Raw genomic sequence first — 19,787 nt, 5'->3', positions numbered from 1 at the left:
AGGTCGAGGAAATAATTTAATTCATTCGACTTTGAAATAATACGACATGGCCACAGTCGGTGGTTGGATAGTACGGCGGGAAGGAAAAGGATTCCAAGTGAGAGAGTAGAGGTTAATGCTAAAGTAGCCTCGCTTCAAACCCACTTCGTCGAGGGAAAGGCGAAGCTTAGCTGATGGTCATTAATGCAAAGAATTTATGCAAATGCTACTACGGGTCTCTGCATTTCGGCAAAATGGGAGCTTAAACGGCGACGGATGACAGAGTGTCGGAAGAGATGGAGAAAAAAACTTGCTTTGGGAAAACTTTTACGTGCTCAAGCAAATGTTAAGGGATTTTATAAGCTTTTGTTAAAAATATCCGTACCGAACCTCCACAAAAAAGGAATACCGGCATTTTTGCGGAAGTAGCAACTTCTTTAGACAATCCCAATTTAAAAAATGATCTAACAAGACTAGGGGCAGTGTAAAAGTGAGAGAAACAGCAAACAAACAAACGTATAAGTGAGTGTGAACAGTTTGTCGTCCATATGCGAGCTCTATCAACCCAAACGTGGTTTTCCATTTTGCCATTAAAAATGATAATAATTTCAACTATGGAATGAACAAAAGAACTGAATTTTAACAATGTATAAATGCTCGTTGATTTGTTCATTTCCACAAATCGTGTTTTTGTGTGCGCACATAAAAGAAAGATGACACAAAGCTTGGAAGCTCTTTCCACCTTTACATCACATCGAGCTTCATTGAAAGCACACAACTTTGCAGTAGCTGGATCGTGTGATAAGGCACTTTCTGCTTGTGAAGGTGAACTTTGCATTGGTGGGATTTTTATGTAATTTATGTGTGCGATGATGGTGGAAGGCTAAAAAGCGTACCAAGGTTTTAAACATTTTATGAGTTTCAATTAGGGACAAAAGGGTGCGAGAACAGCACTTTTAAGCTGATTAATTAACTGATAGCGGACCAACTTTGTGGCGGTACCGGAATGTCCAGCCCGAACCGTTTCGGTTATTTTTGTCCCCAACTGCTCTTGGGCACCCTTTGCCGTGGTACGTTGGTTGAAATATTTTTCCAACCACTAACACAAATAAAAAGGACACCAAACGAAAAGCTTGCTACACGCTTTCTGTGGGTGTTGCGTGATTCGGCAGGTGGCAAATTGAATTTAATCCTTCCCGGGTGAGCTGTTCGCCGCACAACCATCGACGACCACGTGCAGTAGAATTATTCGGTGTAAATGTTTTCAATGGTTGGACCCACTGCTGGGAATCGTGCAGTGTGTTTGGTGTCTAGCAGTGCGGAGATAAATATTTGTTTGCCTTGACCATGTATTAACGATGCTGGCCTTGATGATTTATGCATTACGCAAACTAAATCCAAGAATGTGAATTTAATGAAATGCGAAAGTTTTACCCTTATTTAGTGCACATAATGAGCATGGAAGGTTTATGACGTATTCTTAGCAGATAACTTTTGAGTACTAAATGTGTATGCGATTTTTTATTTCTAATCTAAAATAAAAAGAATTATAACTGGGGCGGGACAGTTGCCCTGAGGAACAGTCGCCAACTCGCACAACTTAACATCATGTCCGTCGTAGGGTCGTGGATTCAAGCCGCATGTGTACCGTCCGCTCGTAGGAAGGACTGATTAAATGATATTAAGATGATATTAAATAAACCTTAAACGCCTGTATAGTCGGCAAGACCGAAAAGGTCATTGGGGCAAATATAAGATGAATTATAAAAATCATTGTTTTTTAAATAGGGCTTACCTAAAATTCGGTGAATTTATTACTTTGTATACATTTTTATTGCGTCAAATTACCAAAAAAGGAAAAAATAGAATAGGATCCATGGGTTAAATCGAAAGATGCAACGACTATCACAATGTCAAGCGGAATTCATTCCCATCTGGACTGTTCACACGTAGCAAAGAATAATTATCCACGTAGCAAGGAACAACACGTAGAAAGCCTGTACATTTCGGTCAGGCCAAATAGGTCGTTATGCCAAAGAAAAAGAAATAACATTTCTAGGACAATGGCTAGGTGTATTTTATTTAGACTGCAATCCCTGCAACACAGACGGTTGTCGACAAGGAGTATATTATTACATAGGCGTTTGTGTGGCTCTATTGGCGCCTTGTTAATTCTATAACAGTACAAACATTTGGCTCCTAGTATGCAGTTAAGGACAAGACCACTTTAAAGCAACAACTTTAGGTCAAGTGACTTTGAAGGTAGCACTGCCCGGTTCGTCCAAACTTGACCAGAATGTTGTGTTATTTATTTGGTCTCTTTTTGGTGTGATTTTTTTCATTGTTCTAGGTAATCTATTTTGTTCAGGTAAGTAAGATATAAAAACATTTAATATTTGGGCAAAATAAGATGCAATAATTGTAAGAGATAAATACAGGGGTTCGAATCATTAAGGGAATAGTTCAATCACTTAGGGCAGGGGTCTCCAAACTTTTCAGTTCGCGGGCCGCATTGCTTCACAATCAACTTTGTTGAGGACCATTTTGACGCTACTTTTAGAATGGATGAAAGTTCAAATCTTGTTTTAATAAGAAAATACTAGCAAAATACATAAAATTTCTAGAGCTTTCTTTTATTGAATCTTGATTTTCGTCTTCCAGAATTAAAAAAATAAATTTGATTGGTTAGTCAGAAAAGAAAGCTATTTAATTTAACCTTCACCCAGTCATCGCGGGCCGCATTAAAGGCTATTGAGGGCCGCATGCGGCCCGCGGGCCGTAGTTTGGAGACCCCTGACTTAGGGGATTGTTGCAAATCGGTAGGGGAGTGTTACAAGCAAGCTGTGGAAGTTTGCAATCATATAGGGGAGTGTTGCAATCGATTAGGGGAATTTTGCAAGCGTACTGTGGAGCTGTCATCAGACTGTGGGTGCTGGTGTAGAAAGCTTCGAATTAATACCGATGATGTTGGATTGTAAAATATCATTTGGAGTTGTTTTCGTGTGGGATTCAGCAGTACCCATGATAAACTAAATAAATCCTGCTGCGGAGCCATAATTAAACATGATAAGCTAGTAAGATTGACGAAAATATTTTGAGGTATTTACAGCAGCACCCACAGTCTGATGACAGCTCCACAGTACGCTTGCAAAATTCCCCTAATCGATTGCAACACTCCCCTATATGATTGCAAACTTCCACAGCTTGCATGCAACATTCCCCTAAGTGATTGAACTATTCCCTTTGTTGCGAAATACCAAAAGAATAGGAGAAAATGTAGATATTTACTGGGAAGAAAAAAAATCACAAATTTAGTCTTTATTCCTTTCTTCTGGTGTTGTGGCGTACAAAGAGCTCGAGGGCGCGTATTTCGGGGCTATTTATCCCTTTTCTCCCCACCGCCATCACTACCGTCGTTGCAAAATGGAGTGCACTGTATCCCTCCGTCGACCTTTATCGCAGAACCCTATAAATTCGCACGATCAATAGAAGTTGTGGGTTTCGCCAACGTAAACAAACGCAGTTGTCACAACATTCTCCCCACCAGTGCGACGCTCACAAGCGTTACACTTCCCTAACGTTTGTTTTCTGTCTTCCTGATCGTAACGCCTGCTACTGTCATTTAGCCACGCGGTTCTATTGTTAAACGCGACTAGAATTGTGCATATTTTACATTGTCTTTTCCCCAGGTGTTCTAAATAAATTGGTCCCCTCGTAATCTGATCGCTAGATTGCGACTGGACTGCTTAATACAGTCAAACTCGGGTTTTAGTCCCGTCGGCTGCGCCGATACAGTTCCCTCTCTCGCTACTCCTGTCTCGCTCCACTGTTCTGGCAGGTATTGTATACGTATACGGCTGTACGGGAACGTGGTGCTTTTTATCCATCTGGTCCATATCGTTCCCACCTTCACTTTTAGATCGTCCGGGGGAAACCACACTACCAGCGACGAATCATTTCGGTTTTCCGCCAGTTTGCTGTCGTCGACGCTGTCGTGAAGTGACGGAAATAGTAAACGGACCTGCAATGGATCTTTAAAGAAACGAGAAAGCGCTCCAAACAGCTCTAGCAACCCGCGGATTAATATTACTGTGTAAGAAAGTGCATAGCTTGCACAATTCCAACCGCCAGAAATCCAACTCCTTACCCGTTTCTTACCACCATTTGCTTTTCCATCCCGTTTAAGTATCACTGCCCTTGTCTCGCGGTTGCAAGGAAGCTGTAGTTCATTGTCCCTCCGGAACAATGTTTGGCTGGGGCAAATTTGCTGCAGTGTTGCGAAGTGCGGACGGACACCTTGTTCCCGTTTTGTTTCGATTCCTTTCGTATCGCACGGGAAGTATTTCTGTATACAATTATCCGTGACCATATTTCCTTTACGTTTACAGATGCCGTTATGACGGTCATTGCTTGCGACATCAGCAACAAGGGCATTTGAGAAACAAGGACCAAACACCGTCCATCCTAGCCTGGTCTTAACCGCTATCGGTTCATGTATGTCACCCTCGATGCATCGCGACGGCTTCCCTAGGTAAACATTATCCATGCCGATAATGATGCGCGGCACTATTCCGCTGTAGGACGAGATTTTAAGCCCTTTGAGGTGCGGATACTCCTCGCTCAACTTTTGAACCGACAGCGTCTGCGCTGGAAGTTCGAGTTTTTTCAGGGTATGCACCGTTGGCAGGTTGTATATCGAAGCACCTTTGCTTATACCCGATACTCGCAGCGATAACTCCAAAGAGCTGACTTCGTTGCGGGTCGTGTTATCAGTCCACTTCAAACTGACTGGGTGCAATTTACCGTCCATACCCAGCTCGTCTATCAACTCACGATCAACGAATGTCGCCGATGAACCTTCATCAAGGAACGCGAAGGTCTTTACCGAGCCCTTCTCGCCGTGCACTATTATGGGAACATATCGGAAAAGCGTGTTAGTGTTAGTGATGAAGTGAGTGTTTACCGAGTGTTGCGTGCTATTGCTCGATCTTGGTGTTTCATCTTCACAGTGAAGTAGTGTATGATGGTTTTCCTGGCAGCTCTCTCTCTTTGGCAACGTGTCCTCACGAAACATGCACCCCTGTGTGTTCCGAGGCAGGTGCTACACATGCCATGTTTGTTTACATACGCACGGCGTTCTCGGATCGTGAGTTCACAAAACCTGGCACAATCAGTCAGTGTGCGGCACGAGTCGTGACAAAGTTTACATGTCCTGGTGACGTGAACATTCAAGTGATGGTTGTGCATTGGTGGTTTTCGAGCTGGCTGTGATCGTGATTGTTCAACGTGGAGATTCCTTTCGAAAGGGTTTACTTCCGTGCTCGCGGCAATCGCTATCTCTGTGAACCACTTTCCAAACTCTACGACGGACTTTCTTGGTAATTTCACCTTGTGACGTGCCCACTCTAGGCGTCTTTCTGCTGGTAGTTTTGCAACAAGTTCTTTCAGCAGTGTCACATTACAATCGTACTCTTTTAGTCCGGAAGCTTTTACTGTTGCACACATTTTGCGCACCGCCTTCCCGAAGATTGCCAGTGACTCTAACCGCTCCGATCTAACTGGTGGCAGCCTTCTAACTTTTTCCACTAAACTGTCCACTATCAGATCTGGCCGGCCATACTCCGACCGTAGGATGTCTAAAACATCCGCCAAACCGTCAGGTAGCAATAGGAGATGGTCCACGGACTCCAATGCCGGTCCCTTAAGTGCTCGTTGGAGGCGAATCAGGTTCTCCTCATCGGTGAAACCGCACGCCGCCGTGGATCGGTCATACGCTGTTATGAATAACGGCCATTGCTCTACCGTCCCGGAAAATATAGGAAGCTCCTTGGGGGTATTTTCCCGCGCCGCCTTTTGGCTTGGCGTCAAGGATGCATCGACAAATGCGCTCTGTATAGAGGGTAGTTGCTTAACCGTGGAGTTGGCACTACATGGTGCCGCCAACGCCACTGCTCCAGCCCCACATGACTGGCCAAAATATTTGGTGCGGTGCACCTTAATGGAGTCCTCTACCGCACGTCTCCACTGCGTATACTCACGTTCCATTGCAGCGGCTTGTTCTACCGCCATGGTCCGGTCGTAATCCGGAGGAACGCTAGCCGACGCCGGAGTTGAGGGTTGATGACCTCGATCCGCTTTCGCCATCGCGCCTTCACTCCGTTGTGTTGAGACTGCTGCTGCTGTAGCTACCCGCGTTGCACCTACCGTTGTCGGTCCGATTCCAACCGGAGTTGGTGTTGAACAACTCAAGCGGTCGCCGCCATCGCGATAAGCAGTAGCAGTGGCTCCTACGTGATCTGTTTCTCGCATCCAGATCTCCGTCTTTTCTGCGTATTCGCTTATCCGACTGTGGTGGTCAGAAATCTCTTCTTCCAGCTCCAGTTCGCAGAGCTGGAGCTCCAGCTCCTTCTGAGCCTTTTCCACCTCAAATTTCCTCCTTAGGATTTCGAGGCGCTTCTTCTTAACCTCCATGCCGTGGGAAAAACTCGCGGATTGGGAGGCTACCTCATCTTTTGCCGCATCTTCCACGACGCTCACGCGCCTTCCCGGGGAAATGTCGGACATTTCGCCTAGCTGCTGCTGTGGTTCTACCACTTCACAGCTTGCGTCCTGTTCTGCTCGTGCATCCATTTTCCGCAACCACGGGTTTTCACTGCCTGTCGAAAAGGGTCACTCGCGAATTTGTGCTGCTCCCAACGGTGAGACTTATACACGATTGTTCCACGCGCGTATATTTTTTACGATTTCGACGACCACGGGATCGTTACACGACACTGGTTTAAACCGCACGGTGTATCACTAGACTCTCAAAGAAGAGATTTATAAGTGTCTTCAGTGCGATTTCTGCGTAACACTTTGGTGAAGATTCACATACGCTAGTGTAGTTAACGAATAACCGAGTGAAATCCCGTACAGTGAAAGTAAATTTGTGAAATGTTGCGAAATACCAAAAGAATAGGAGAAAATGTAGATATTTACTGGGAAGAAAAAAAATCACAAATTTAGTCTTTATTCCTTTCTTCTGGTGTTGTGGCGTACAAAGAGCTCGAGGGCGCGTATTTCGGGGCTATTTATCCCTTTTCTCCCCACCGCCATCACTACCGTCGTTGCAAAATGGAGTGCACTGTATCCCTCCGTCGACCTTTATCGCAGAACCCTATAAATTCGCACGATCAATAGAAGTTGTGGGTTTCGCCAACGTAAACAAACGCAGTTGTCACAACACCCTTATATGATTCGAAACTATGCAAATAAATACAAAACAAAATAAATAAGTAAACCCATAAGTAACAAATAATAAGAAAACATATCACAATACTGAGCACACAGTACATAAATATGTATATATTATAACACAAATTAATCATCAAAATAATTATTACTATTTTATGTATTAAAAAAAAACACCAAATGTAACCCGAAACGTGATAATTGGAGCAATCGTAAACGCACTAGGCAAATTATTCAAAAATGCGTACCTCTCAGCACATATTCAGCACCATCTTTTCTCAAAGGTTAACTGCTCTCTGTATAATGCATGACAAAGCGCGATTACATAGATACTAACTCCACGAACATGTGAACAGCCATATAAGTACTTTTCATGCATAGTTACCATACGCTAAACAAACATCAATTTAGTGAATTGTTATTGAACGTACTGCACTACAAGCGGGCTTCTAAAAGAAAGAATAGATTCTGTGCTTTTTTGCGGAGGCATAGTCACACACTTTGCAAATCAGGAAAAAGGAATTTCCCAGAAATACTGTTTGCCCAAATATTCACCAACTCCAGCGTACAAACTTAGATTAGTGTGAGGATCTCCCTCCTGAATTCCCATATCCCGCTTCCACGTCCGAACATCCACCCCACTCCCACCGTTTTATTGAATCTGTTTTAAAACACAGCAACTTTTATGCCTTCTTATTCGCGCTTTAGCAGAACAGTGGCGGACCAGCTTCCGTCCGTCGTAAATCATTGCATATTGTTTGAAGAACGATCGACACGGTTCACTTTTCCCGAGAAAAACGGCACAAAAAACGGGCAGAGAAACGTGCCCATCTTTTCGCTCCATGCCGTCCGTGAAAACAAAATCAAACCATAACCGTTACGTTGAAAACAGCAGTCAAAAAAAAAAAAAAAAAAAAAAAAAAAAAAAAAAAAAAAAAAAAAAAAAAAAAAAAAAAAAAAAAAAAAAAAAAAAAAAAAAAAAAAAAAAAAAAAACCGAAAGGAAAAGCGACCAAAATGCTAAACAAACTTTGAAGGTTTTCGCTCTCCGTAGGGATTTTTGCCTTATATAACCGGGAGGCTGGCTTTTGTTTTTCCGGGAGGTGGCGTGCGCTCCCGGACCGAACCGGAAATGAGCACCAGCAAAGTTCAGGTTCTTCCCAGCGCCTACCACGATCCACGAGCATCCCTATGGCCTATCCCTTTGAGGACGGTTGAGGGAACGGGGCGGAAAAACAAATTTCCATCCGTTCATGCCTCGATAAAGCTTCAATGCCGTTCGTGCCGGCATTATGCGTAGTGTTCGTTTATTATATGCCCCTGAAGGGAGGGAGGATATGGAAGTGAACGGAATTGAAAAAAGTCCATTCTCCAACCAGTAGGACTTTAAAACAGATAACGACAGTGCAACAAAAACTCTAACACTTAAACAAAAGCTGTGCTCTTCAAAATTTAGAACGCTGACCGGAGCTGCTGTCTCGTTGACTGCCTGTTGGTTGGTTAGGACGATTGAGTGGCCATTTTGGTACGGTTTTTTTCGGTGGTGGACACAGACACGACGTACCATCCATTGCGTAAAATACCTCTTTTGCATCCTGCAACCTTTCACTCTTTGGTGGCATCCCTTTTTTGATGGATGGAAAATGATATGCTTCAGCATGTTTTCGGATGTGGTTCATCTGCATTTAAATACACAAACCCCCACAACCCTCAGTCAAGGGTTGTCCAGGTCCGCTTGGGATGCCACCCTTACGTCAAGTAACCGCAGACAGATTTGGCACCTTTCCTGAGGTCGGAAGCACCCAACCAGCTAGCAGAGCCCAGTAGCACGGGGCAGGATATTGCAGGAAACTGTCGGCTGCCCCTGCTGATGTATGTATCCTTTTGTCTGGGCCAGCACTCGGTGGCTGTGTGAGTAAATCAATTTGCATTCTTTATCAATGCTTCCGGCCGAGGAGACGGCACCGGGGGCGGTTCGTGTTCTCTCTTATCGAACGAATGCAAACCCGTGCAGAAAGGACCCCTTCACATTGCTAGAAGTGGAGCAAATGGTGCCCAAACGGGACAGGATGTAAGGCCGGAATGAAATTCACACACATAATAATGAATATTGATGCAGTAGTCGTCCGTACGAAGCCGCAGCTCTCCCCTAAGGCCGTTGGTAGAATAGGTTGGTGTTGAAATTGAAAATCGTGCAATCGGGAAGGTAGAAAAGAACAGCTTGGATGGGAGATGAATTACACTTTCAATGCCAGCGTGCCTGGTTTGATGTTTACGTTGACATAGTGGCTATGTGTCCGAATTGAAAAAAAGCGCGAACTACCGCTTAACTGCAACATTTAAGACAGCAAGCTTGATATGCAAAAAAGAGTAGATATTTCATCATTTCGTGCTAAAGAAGAGCCGTTTCACCAAGATACTAGAAACTGCATAAATGTTAACACTTATACATACAAGACATTTCTCTAATTTAACACCTTTGCCTGCCAATCGATTTCTGTACCTGATTACAAGTGGTGTGAAAGCGCAATAATCAACATCTTTCCACGCACTCAGACACGCGTTGTGACGCTTGCAGCACAGGAAGCAAGCGGAACGCTCGCCACGTGCTCGAGTGCTGTCAAGCCTCATGGGCGCAGACCCTCTCAACTGCAACGCAACATCAAATCTGCAACTCATAACAACGACCAATGAACTCCGGGGGAGAGTGGAAAACGGAATACTCCAAGCCACGGAAAACACAGACCGCGGTTGACACCAACCCTTTTTTTCTGCTCCCTACTGCTTTGCTCCGTTCCACGTTATGGCAATTTGCAGATTGAAGTACATACAAGTACAAGCAGGCGTATATTACGGCGACAAATCGTGCCAATGAAATTGTCTTCCTCGTAAAAGGGAGCAGTTTTTTTTGCTGTTGCTGTGCTGTCCAGCACGAATTTCCCCCTTACTCTCCATGTATGTAATGACGGGCTCATTGCAACATTGCGCTGAAGAGTATGTGTGTGAATGATGATAGCAGTGGTTTCGGCATCCGTTTCAAACGCGTAATGATCAAAGGGCGTCTCGTTGGCGTCTGACACGGTTCCAACCCACGCTTCCTCTACCACCCCTCAAACGTGTTTGATTTATGGTGCACTATTCTTCCCTCTCAGAGTGGAATGGAGTATTGCCAGGATCTGTGATTCACGTACCAGAGGCTGTAAAGATAAAGTTTCAACAACAACAAAATAGTTGCATATCCTAAAACAAAAACTGCTCTACGGCGAATTAACAACACATTTTTGGATAGGCGATTATTCATAATTTAAGTTTTGTCCATAGAAATAGTTGATGGTTTTATTCAAAAAATTATCTCAAGTTGCTAAATGTTTGTCAACTTTATCAGTGATACAATCATTTATAATAATTTAAAGTTGTTTCATTGAAAAACGTTAAATAGTTTTTGTTTGTGGAAGAATTATGTATAATAAATTAACACTGAAAAGTAAAATTCTAAATTAAAGTATTCTCAAATTGATGTTTTTTTGCATTTAGTTCACTGTCTTAAACACTTTTTTTTAATGCAGAATATTACAAATGTTCTTTGTTATATTTAATTTTCAAGATTCTTCAAGATCAATACATCAAAGTAAATCAAATAACTCAGTAAATGTATATTAAAAATATGCGGCCATACATTTATTTTAAATTTTTTATGACTTTTTCCCATTTGACAGATATTTTCATCCATTGTGGTCTAACAAACGGTATAACTCCCTGCAACCCAATAGCTTGATACTCCAACACGCTCTGATTAGGCACCGTGACAACAGTCATTAGGGACAGCTATCTTCTGGCCACTGACAGAACGAACAGCAGCAGCAGCAGCAGAACCCCAATGGTTGATATCCATAAAACGATAGAAAAGAAATCCAGACATCCTGCATCTGACACTTTCAGCACCTTTCCAGCGCACGTGCCCGCCTGGGGATTAAGAGTCGCACAGCCAAAAAAAAAAGTTACCAAATTCATGTTCTGTAACAAAAACCATCAATTATAAAACCGATCATGTGTCGAATGTGACCGCGTTGGTTTAATTTCAGGGTAAAACCTTTCAACCCGGAACGTGCGATTGACGGAGAAATTGTAGCAATCGGGGGTCCTTTTATGGGTATTTTGTGGCGAGTTTTTCTTAATGGCAAGCTGCTGTGCCGTAGACGTTATAATGGTTGAAATTGTTATAAGTGAACCTGTTCAGCTGACAAAAAGTGACTCAAAAAATCCCCCTTTTTGCCGCCTGGTATAATCAGAATGCAGACTTATTGATTATGCTACGTGCTTCCTTCAGATATCCCTCTGGAGAGTGAAAGCATTCCAGTTTTTTGCCACTATTGCTGGCAATAGCTGATACAATGGCAGATGCAATTGCAAGCAGACGGTGGCGAGAAAATTGCCAAAAGTGGCAAAACATAGTAATTCCACACACCCCCCGCCTCACGCCACTAACCATCGCATATCCTGCAGCGGGCGATTATGCTGTGCCGGCTGCCAAACAACCAAACTCTCTAATGATAACGTTAGCTAATTTCTTTCTCACACGAAAGTGCCTCCCAAATGGCTGGGGGAAGAAACAAGCACCTCAGCACAATGGGAGTTTTGTTACGGTCCGAATTTTCGTTTTTCAGTTTACGACCAGCTCCGAATGGAGACAGTATGTGTGCTCGATATGGAACACACCGGGCGTCGAACTTCCCGATGATAGCTTTCCCGTGCAATCGAACGGTAAATTGATGTCTAACTTTAATGGGAGTGTCATTGCTTTGCTGGGGTGGACCGAAAGTTTTTCCCCGCTTACCGAAACAAGACACACATAGGGAAAACAACACTGCTAGAAAAAGCACATTTTCCACACTTTCCACAACACTTTTGCCAGCAGGGACAACAATAAAAGGAATATATCCCAGAGAAATGCATCTATCTGCTAGCTTCTACCGACCATAACTAAACTGCATCATCCCATTAGAGCAGTGTGTGTACGTGTACGTGTCCATCTAAACGTCCAGGGCTGGCGATATATTGCCCTTCAGGTTCCGCTTTTGTTGGGGTTTGAATGGCGCCCCAAAAATGATTGTTGTTCGAGTTGCAATTCGGGCGTGTTATGTGTCGGTTGAGTGTTCGGTTGACCGTGTGAAATGCATCTTCAATCCTATCGGAAAACGGTACAAGAGGTAGATAAACGACACTGGTAGCGATACAGGATGATAAATTGATCCGGGAACAACGAGAGAGCTTACGAAAAACTTTAACTGCATCCAGTACACCGACCAGCAGACGGGGTAGTGATTTGTAGTAAAGTGTTTAGAGAAGTTGTCGAGAAGTACACGAGTGCATTGACATCGAACACGGATGGGATGGTTACGAAGATGTACGGGCTACAAAATGTTTCAGAACAAGTGGGTGGTTGGGGTTTGAGTTGTACTGAGCAGTGATTGTTTGGTATTTATTATGGATGAAAGCACTACTTACTCTGTTTTTAGTCCATTATGTATTGATTCTGCTTTCGCCATCGCTAACGCCGGCCAGTTCTGGAGGGGGCAGAAACAATCGTCGTGAAAAGTGTCACAGGACGTCTTCTGCAAGCAGAATAACTGACGCGTGGGTCAACCAAGAAGGGTGGTGTCCTGGAAAGGGAATTATGGAAAGATTGTTTATTCAACAATGAAAGAACATGACGAAACACATACAAAATCGTAAATGTTCGGAATCAACTTGGTAATACTGTTTGTTAAGCCAGCCTATTTAAAAGACTTCGAAGTTGGTTATTTGTATCTTACACTATACAATAATAAACGATAAATACTACGTTTAAAATAGCTAAATTCGGCTTAATGTCGCTGTTTAAAGTGACTGACATAAAGGAGACTTTATAAAGGAGAGAAAGGTTAAGTAACGTTTGGCAGTTTATCACATATATCTCTTTTCTAGACACTTGCAATCGTAACACTTAAACTGTAGCAAAGGCAATTGAAAGCAAAAAAAAAAGCACGTATCTAAATTCGTCAATCAATTTGGCCCCAGTGAACCACCGGCAACATTTTGATTGCACTAACCGTCAGTTTCCACTGGAAGATCGAATTTTGTGGCATGTTTGGCCCGTTTACGAGAACTGTACCATGAAGATGACAGACAGGGAGAAGCAACGGTATAATACGATCCTTATGTGTTTCCGTTGTGGCACACATGTTGCTGCTTCCCAAAATTGTAGTCTCTTTTCACGCTGAATTTCCATATTTCACAGGAACGGGAGTGTGCATAGCAATTGAACCAAATTTCTAGTCCCTGGCTTTCAGATAACGCAATTCCATTTTCCGAACGGTTCCTCCCGGGGGTAAGGACGTACATGTGGAAGTGAGTGAGTCTTTGAGTGTATGTGTGTGTACACGTTTTTACATCAAATTGTCAACCAAACAAGCATCCCGTTGAATAAAGTTGATTGCTTTCGCTCGTTTCGCGGATGCTTCGGGGTAATCGATGCGTCGCTGCTACTTTTAAATTTATTTGAACTGATTTTCACGACCTTGGAAAGAAGGTGTGAGGTAAAATTGTTGTCAGTTTTTAAGATGCATGTAGAATCAGTCAGGGTTTACTACGCATTTACGAGTAATTTTAAAGTATATTATGTGAACTTTATTCATTTTATTTATTAATATTAAAGCTAAAAATTAATTCAAATAGTAAAGAGGAATTTCAAAATTCCATTACGATGCTTATCTGTGTCGTTAATCTTTACTCTTAACAAAGGGAGACAAGACTTGACTTGTCTTCACATCACAACAAAAACGAAATAGACTCGCCATACTCCCTGGAACCTAATGCAAAATGCCAGTAGCGGACTAACCTTCGCACTGAACGGAGAGCAAGATTATCTTGATGCAAAAACAGAATGATCTCTTTTCATTCTTTTGCACTTTCACAGGCACGTTGTCGGGAGTCAAAGTCAAAGTTTTTTTACTGCTTCCTCTTGACTACCTCCTTTAAACCTCTAACGAAGGGTTAACAGATGCTGGGATGTGCACTCCTCTGTCGTGATGCGGGCAGATAGGTGATCGTTTCTTGTTTTTGTCTTCAAGTCACATACGTATACGTGCACATAGCGCGTACACGTGTGCTTGTGTGCTAGCTCGAAGCAATAGATTAAACAAAGCGCAGCTGTGTATCATTGGATTGTGCTCCATTAAATGTAAAGCAACATCGTGGCTTACTTCCACCGGAGCGATCCGATGTCGTTAGTTTAATCGGATAAACTGTCGACTTGGGCTGCAGATTGAAAAGAGCACAACGGGAGCGCTAAAAAACTACACACTTGAGGGAAAGTATTTACTCTGAGATATTTACAAAAAAAACCTCTCCCGGAGATTTTGCCTCACGTACTAGGATCGTACGAGATCTTGCCTGCGATGCCTGTTGGGCATGTGCTATCTTGGGTAGAGAGGGTGTACCACACTGGAAATGGTGGTGATAGGTAGGTTGATCACGAAGCCTAGATAAGAACTAGCAGCACAAACGACAGCCTGAAGAGGACGGAAGAAAATTAAAGTTTGTTGAGAGTGATGAGCCCGATAGGAACAAAATGTAGACAAGTACTACAAACAATCTTTTTCCTGTGAATAACACTAGATAAGATCGTAAAAAGTTTCAAGGGTGCAGCTTAATTATCCTACTTAAATTAAAGAAAATTGTTTTACCCAACGCTATCAAAAATAACAATCAAATGAATAAGTTTTACTGTTCTTCTATTGATATGTTAAGCTGTCAATTATTTATAAGGCAGCTTAATAAAAAACAAAAATATGTCCTGTATCTGTTTTACAACTCCCTTCTATTATTCCACTCCCTTCCATATCACTTGTGCAACATTTACAATCAATCAGACATCTTAAATTAAATTACAGAATATCTCGATCAGCTATAACTCATAACCCATAAGTGTTTGTCTGCTTAGCTCATTTCAATTTATTAATATCAGCAATGAGTAGATGCTAAAAATAAATTAATCAATTATTTTAATACTCTTTATATGTTTTTTTTTTGTTGGTAAAAATATGGTAAGGAATTACTACCACTTGCTTGCACTAGCTCAGTCGCATGTATCAACGAATTGCTGACCAAATTTTGCCAGAAAAGAATGACAAAATAAATCAATTTCATACTTCTTCGCTTCCTTTTAACTTCACCGGACACGCAACTGCATTTTGATGTTAGTGTCAGGAAATATTTTTGGAAACCAAGAAAAACCCTACCGGTTCCAATTGACCTGGCTCCTTCATGCCTGTTTCACCTATTTTTTCCTGTCGCCCAGAAAATGTTCGCTGCTGTTGCAGTGATACAACATCCTTGGTTCGATTTCCCGGAGAGAACGAAAATGTGTGTGAGAGAAATTGTGGATATCATTTCCGGCACTTTAAGCACATCCGCCCTGTTAACCAGTGAAGTGGTTGATAGAGATAAAATAATGTCATCAGAAATCATTCTGATGACTTTAAGAAGATTTCCTGGGAAGACATTTTCGTAGCGCAGAGCACACAGCAATGAATGGCTCCTATTTGTTCATTTTTCCGCATGCCTCTTTCATCCTAGATGATTTTCAAGAAAAGTCCTTTAAAAATCCATTCATTCAATTGTCGTTCTTACAGGGCGAAATCTTAATTCGCTTATTTTTCTTCATTTTGCTGATTTTTCGGCTGCGTATGGAGAAGGTAAAGAATATAGCAAATTGAAAAGAGCTCTTCATTTCATTCTTCTCTGCAACTTTTTGTGCGGTACAATCGATGCCAAATCTACGACCGTAGAGTATAACAAAGATACGATTTGTGAGCGCTTTGACCAAGTGATTGAAATTTTCGATAAAAAAGTGAATCGAATAAAGTGGGACATTATTCTCTCTGGATAAACACTCATACAAAAGGAGCGTTGCATCCTAAAATATACTATTCAGCGAAGTTTTTGTTGTACGAGTAATTGGTTGTTATAATTGTAGTAACTGTGCTAGTATATTCATCTGGTTATTTATTACCACAGGACTCCACACAGCATAACACGGAGCGCAACATAACAACTGACAGCTGCCAAACGCTCCACAAAACGCTTGGGAAAGGAGGTAAAGCGTTTCATTAACTGTCGGTCATCGCAGTAGGTTGGTAGCATTTCAACGAGAAATGAGCGGCCTACTAAGGATATTCAAAACATGGCACTGGCAATAAAGCGTTTTCTCCGTGCCGAACGCGACAACCGCAACATCATGCAGTGCGTGCAGTGTTCGCTGAAAACGGTGAAGGCGATCCGAACCTTTTGCTCTGATGAGAAAAATTTCTGCCAGGACCAGAAGGTTAACACCCAGAACAACCGGTGGCTGGCTTACTGCCCGGCGGACGTGCCACGGGTGCCGCAAACCAAGTTCCCCCAGGCGGTGATGGTGTTTTCCTGCGTGTCATCGGAAGAGGACGTGATGCCGCCCCACTTTTTCGAGCAGGGGCTGAGGCTGAACGCGGACGGATACATTTCCATGCTGGACACCTACGTGAAGCCTTGGATCACGAGAGTGGCCAACGGCAGACCGTATGTGTTCCAGCTGGATTCCGCTCCGTGCCATACTGCCTCCAAAACGATAAAGTGGTTGGCGGCCAATTTCAACGACTTCACCGCGCCGAATGTGTGGCCTCCCAGTTCCCCGGATCTTAATCCAATGGATTATTTCGTGTAGGGCTCGGTGTAACGGGACATCAACAGAACCTCCAGCAACACCAAGGCGGAGCTGATGGCGAAAATCAGGTCCGTTTTCGCGGCCCTACCCCGCGAAACTGTCGCCAGGGCTTGTTCCCGGTTCCGGAGACAGGTGGAGACAGTAATAGAAGCCGAGGGCGGATATTTTGAATAAAATGAATAAAATACATGGTAAGCTACTATTTCTTAAAGAAAAAGAAAATTCCCGATGATCAATTTTGCCATGAAAAAAAAATTTCTTTCTCCGTAGGTGACTGTCAAAATTATCCCGAAAACCTTGTATATTACAAATAAATACCTTTAAAAATTACGGACAGCTTCAAATTCCGGACATTCAGCATGTTTTTATTGGATACCATCATACCCAGACGCTGGAAATGCTGCTTTTTAACTTTAGATATTTGCCATGATGTGCTAGAATAAATTAAAAATGTGTCTGACCCTTAGTATGCCGTGATGTCACAGTAAATAATTATTTTGTGTCGGTCAGTTCAATACCAACGGCATTCTTAGCAGTTTTGCTTCAAACCCACGCCAGTGTTATTTCTACGATAATTGCCATTAATCGCTTCTACGTGCATTGAAATACATCGGAATCCAATGTAGAAGTAGTCTTCAACGAGAAAAAACGGTGTTTTATCATATTGTGCTCTGATTTTTGTATCGTGCAGTGTATCAATCTCGCCAGCCTCCGGTGGGCTAGCCATGTTATACGCATGGAAACGGACGACCCAGTCCGCAAAGTCTTTTTAGGCCGTCCACAAGGACAGAGGAGGCGTGGCAGGCCCAAACTGAGGTGGCAAGATGGCGTGGAGGTGTCCCCCATTAAGGCCAGGATAACGGACTGTCAGACGAAGGCGCGAGACCGTGAGCGGTTTCGGACACTCCTGAGGCAGGCAAAGACCTCAAAGTGGTTGTAGCGCCGGATAAGTAAGTAAGTAAGCTCTGAATTTTATTGAAGCACGTATTCAATTCTGTACGGGAAACGAAGCAAATTTTTATCTTATTTTTAATTCCGCACAGCCGAAATAAATTGTAATAAATTGTTTAAAAATATGTTGACATTGATAATAACAAGAAAATAACGATATTTGAAGATGTATGTGACAAATGCATTGATGATCGTACGGGACTCGTGTGGCAGTCCTTGGATTCTATTCATCTACGAGTTACAGGAAGATAACAGCACGCAAACCCCGTTGTATTTAAGACTGTCATTATGTGGGTCCAGGAAGACACCGACATTCATAATCAAGTGTCCAGACCTTAAAACAAGCTAAAAACTAAAAATGTGAAGTGTGTGTGTGTGTTTAAATTTGATGATTATAAAAGGAATTTTCAAGCTGTCCTTAATTTGAAACATGAACTCGAAAATGTCCGGAATATGAATCAAAATATCGTTGCAGTTTTATGATATTTTGCAATGTTTCGAGTAAAATTATTGGAAATCTTTTTTTATCAAATGTAGAAAGGTTTGCATTAGGAAAGTGAGTTAAAAAAAGGTTTGTCCGATTAAAATTGAATTAGTAAAAAAAAATTTAAATGTCAAAAATGCCTAAGTGTCCGTAATTCGAAGCAATACGGTACATACGCTGAATATTTATTCAGCATACATACTAATGGAAAAGGAAGCCATTTAGTCATAAACCATGCACACGATGATGCTCTTCCTCTTTTGAGCCTTTTTTATTTACCTTGCAGTCGTAAACCGTTGATTGCTCGCTGCCTACGGACACTCACTGCGTTAAAAGACGGCGTATAAAGTTATGGAAATAATCATCGCTTTTCATTAGGCAACAAAATGGCGTTGCTCTGCTAGTCTATAGCCCAGGCACGTCATTATCACCCAATCCTAGCAGGAATAGAGCCGTAAGTTCATTACCTTCCTAGCGCTAAATGGAAGGAAAATTTAAGAACTACCAGCAGCGGGGTATGTTTTGCCTGTGCATGGTCGAAACCCTCCTTAGCTTATTTGCCCCATTTGATGCCATTGTGCCGTAAAGTGTGGGCAAGTGACTACTAACGGAAAGCAAAATCGACTCCATCAATCGCTTTTCGACGGCCAGTTGACCATAACTGGATCCTGAAATGTCCAAACGGTGTCCACGGTTCGGGCACGTTACGCTAATAGAAGCAAGCACAATCCTCTACCATAACCATAAGCACCTCTACACGGTTTGATGAAAGTCCAACGCGCCAAGAAGAATGGAAGTGTCAGAAGGTGAGAGAACTTTTTTCCACCTATTTTTCCTTCTCACTGGTTTTGCTTTTCCTTTCATCGGCCATTGTTTCGCACACTCTCACGCTCATCAACCGTCGCTTGGTCGGCAGCCGCGGTATCCCACACCGATCTTTAACACGTGCACCGCGGAAAAAGGGGATTTAGTTCCCGGGTTGTTTTTTTGCCTGCTCTTCTTTGGTGGTTACACCCGGTATACTCTGTTCACGAAATAGAGTTTTCCCATTTCGACAAAACACAGCATCATCGTGACCGTTCCGGTGTGTGTGTGTTTCGGGGCAAAAAAAACCAAACCCGCGACTCGGAACAGAAGATAACAATGAATCTTCAGCCAAGTGGAAATGATATTTTTCTTGCCATTGCCTGTGTCAAGCAACAAAAACAGTACCGAACAACGCGAATAAAGTAACAGTGGCTGGTGGTGAGATGGTGATGGTGGTGTGACTCTTACGAAAACATAATACATGAGCGAGCAAGGGTGGAAGTTGCCGCGATAGCCGCCTATATTGGATGGAAGTGTCAGATAAAAAAAACCCATTGATGATACTTCGGGTAACATCAGTAGTCGGGCTAGTAGATGGT

General features: G+C 42.7%; 1 protein-coding gene across 2 annotated transcripts in view; it reads right to left on the bottom strand.

The window, feature by feature from the left end:
- Window positions 1–19,787, bottom strand: part of LOC121595235 (mucin-5AC) — a 162,598-nt gene that overhangs the window by 92,630 nt on the left and 50,181 nt on the right. For both annotated transcript variants that reach the window (XM_041919023.1, XM_041919024.1), the window contains exon 3: window positions 12,713–12,867. In XM_041919023.1, coding sequence (XP_041774957.1) covers window positions 12,713–12,753 — 41 coding nt within the window. In that variant the 5' untranslated portion in view covers window positions 12,754–12,867. The remainder of the gene's footprint in view (window positions 1–12,712; window positions 12,868–19,787) is intronic.

The sequence above is a fragment of the Anopheles merus genome, chromosome 3R (genome assembly GCF_017562075.2).
Source record: "Anopheles merus strain MAF chromosome 3R, AmerM5.1, whole genome shotgun sequence".
Classification (NCBI taxonomy): Eukaryota; Metazoa; Arthropoda; class Insecta; order Diptera; family Culicidae; genus Anopheles; species Anopheles merus.
The sequence above is the reverse complement of the archived record's forward strand: the minus strand, read 5'-3'. Positions and strand labels throughout refer to the sequence as shown.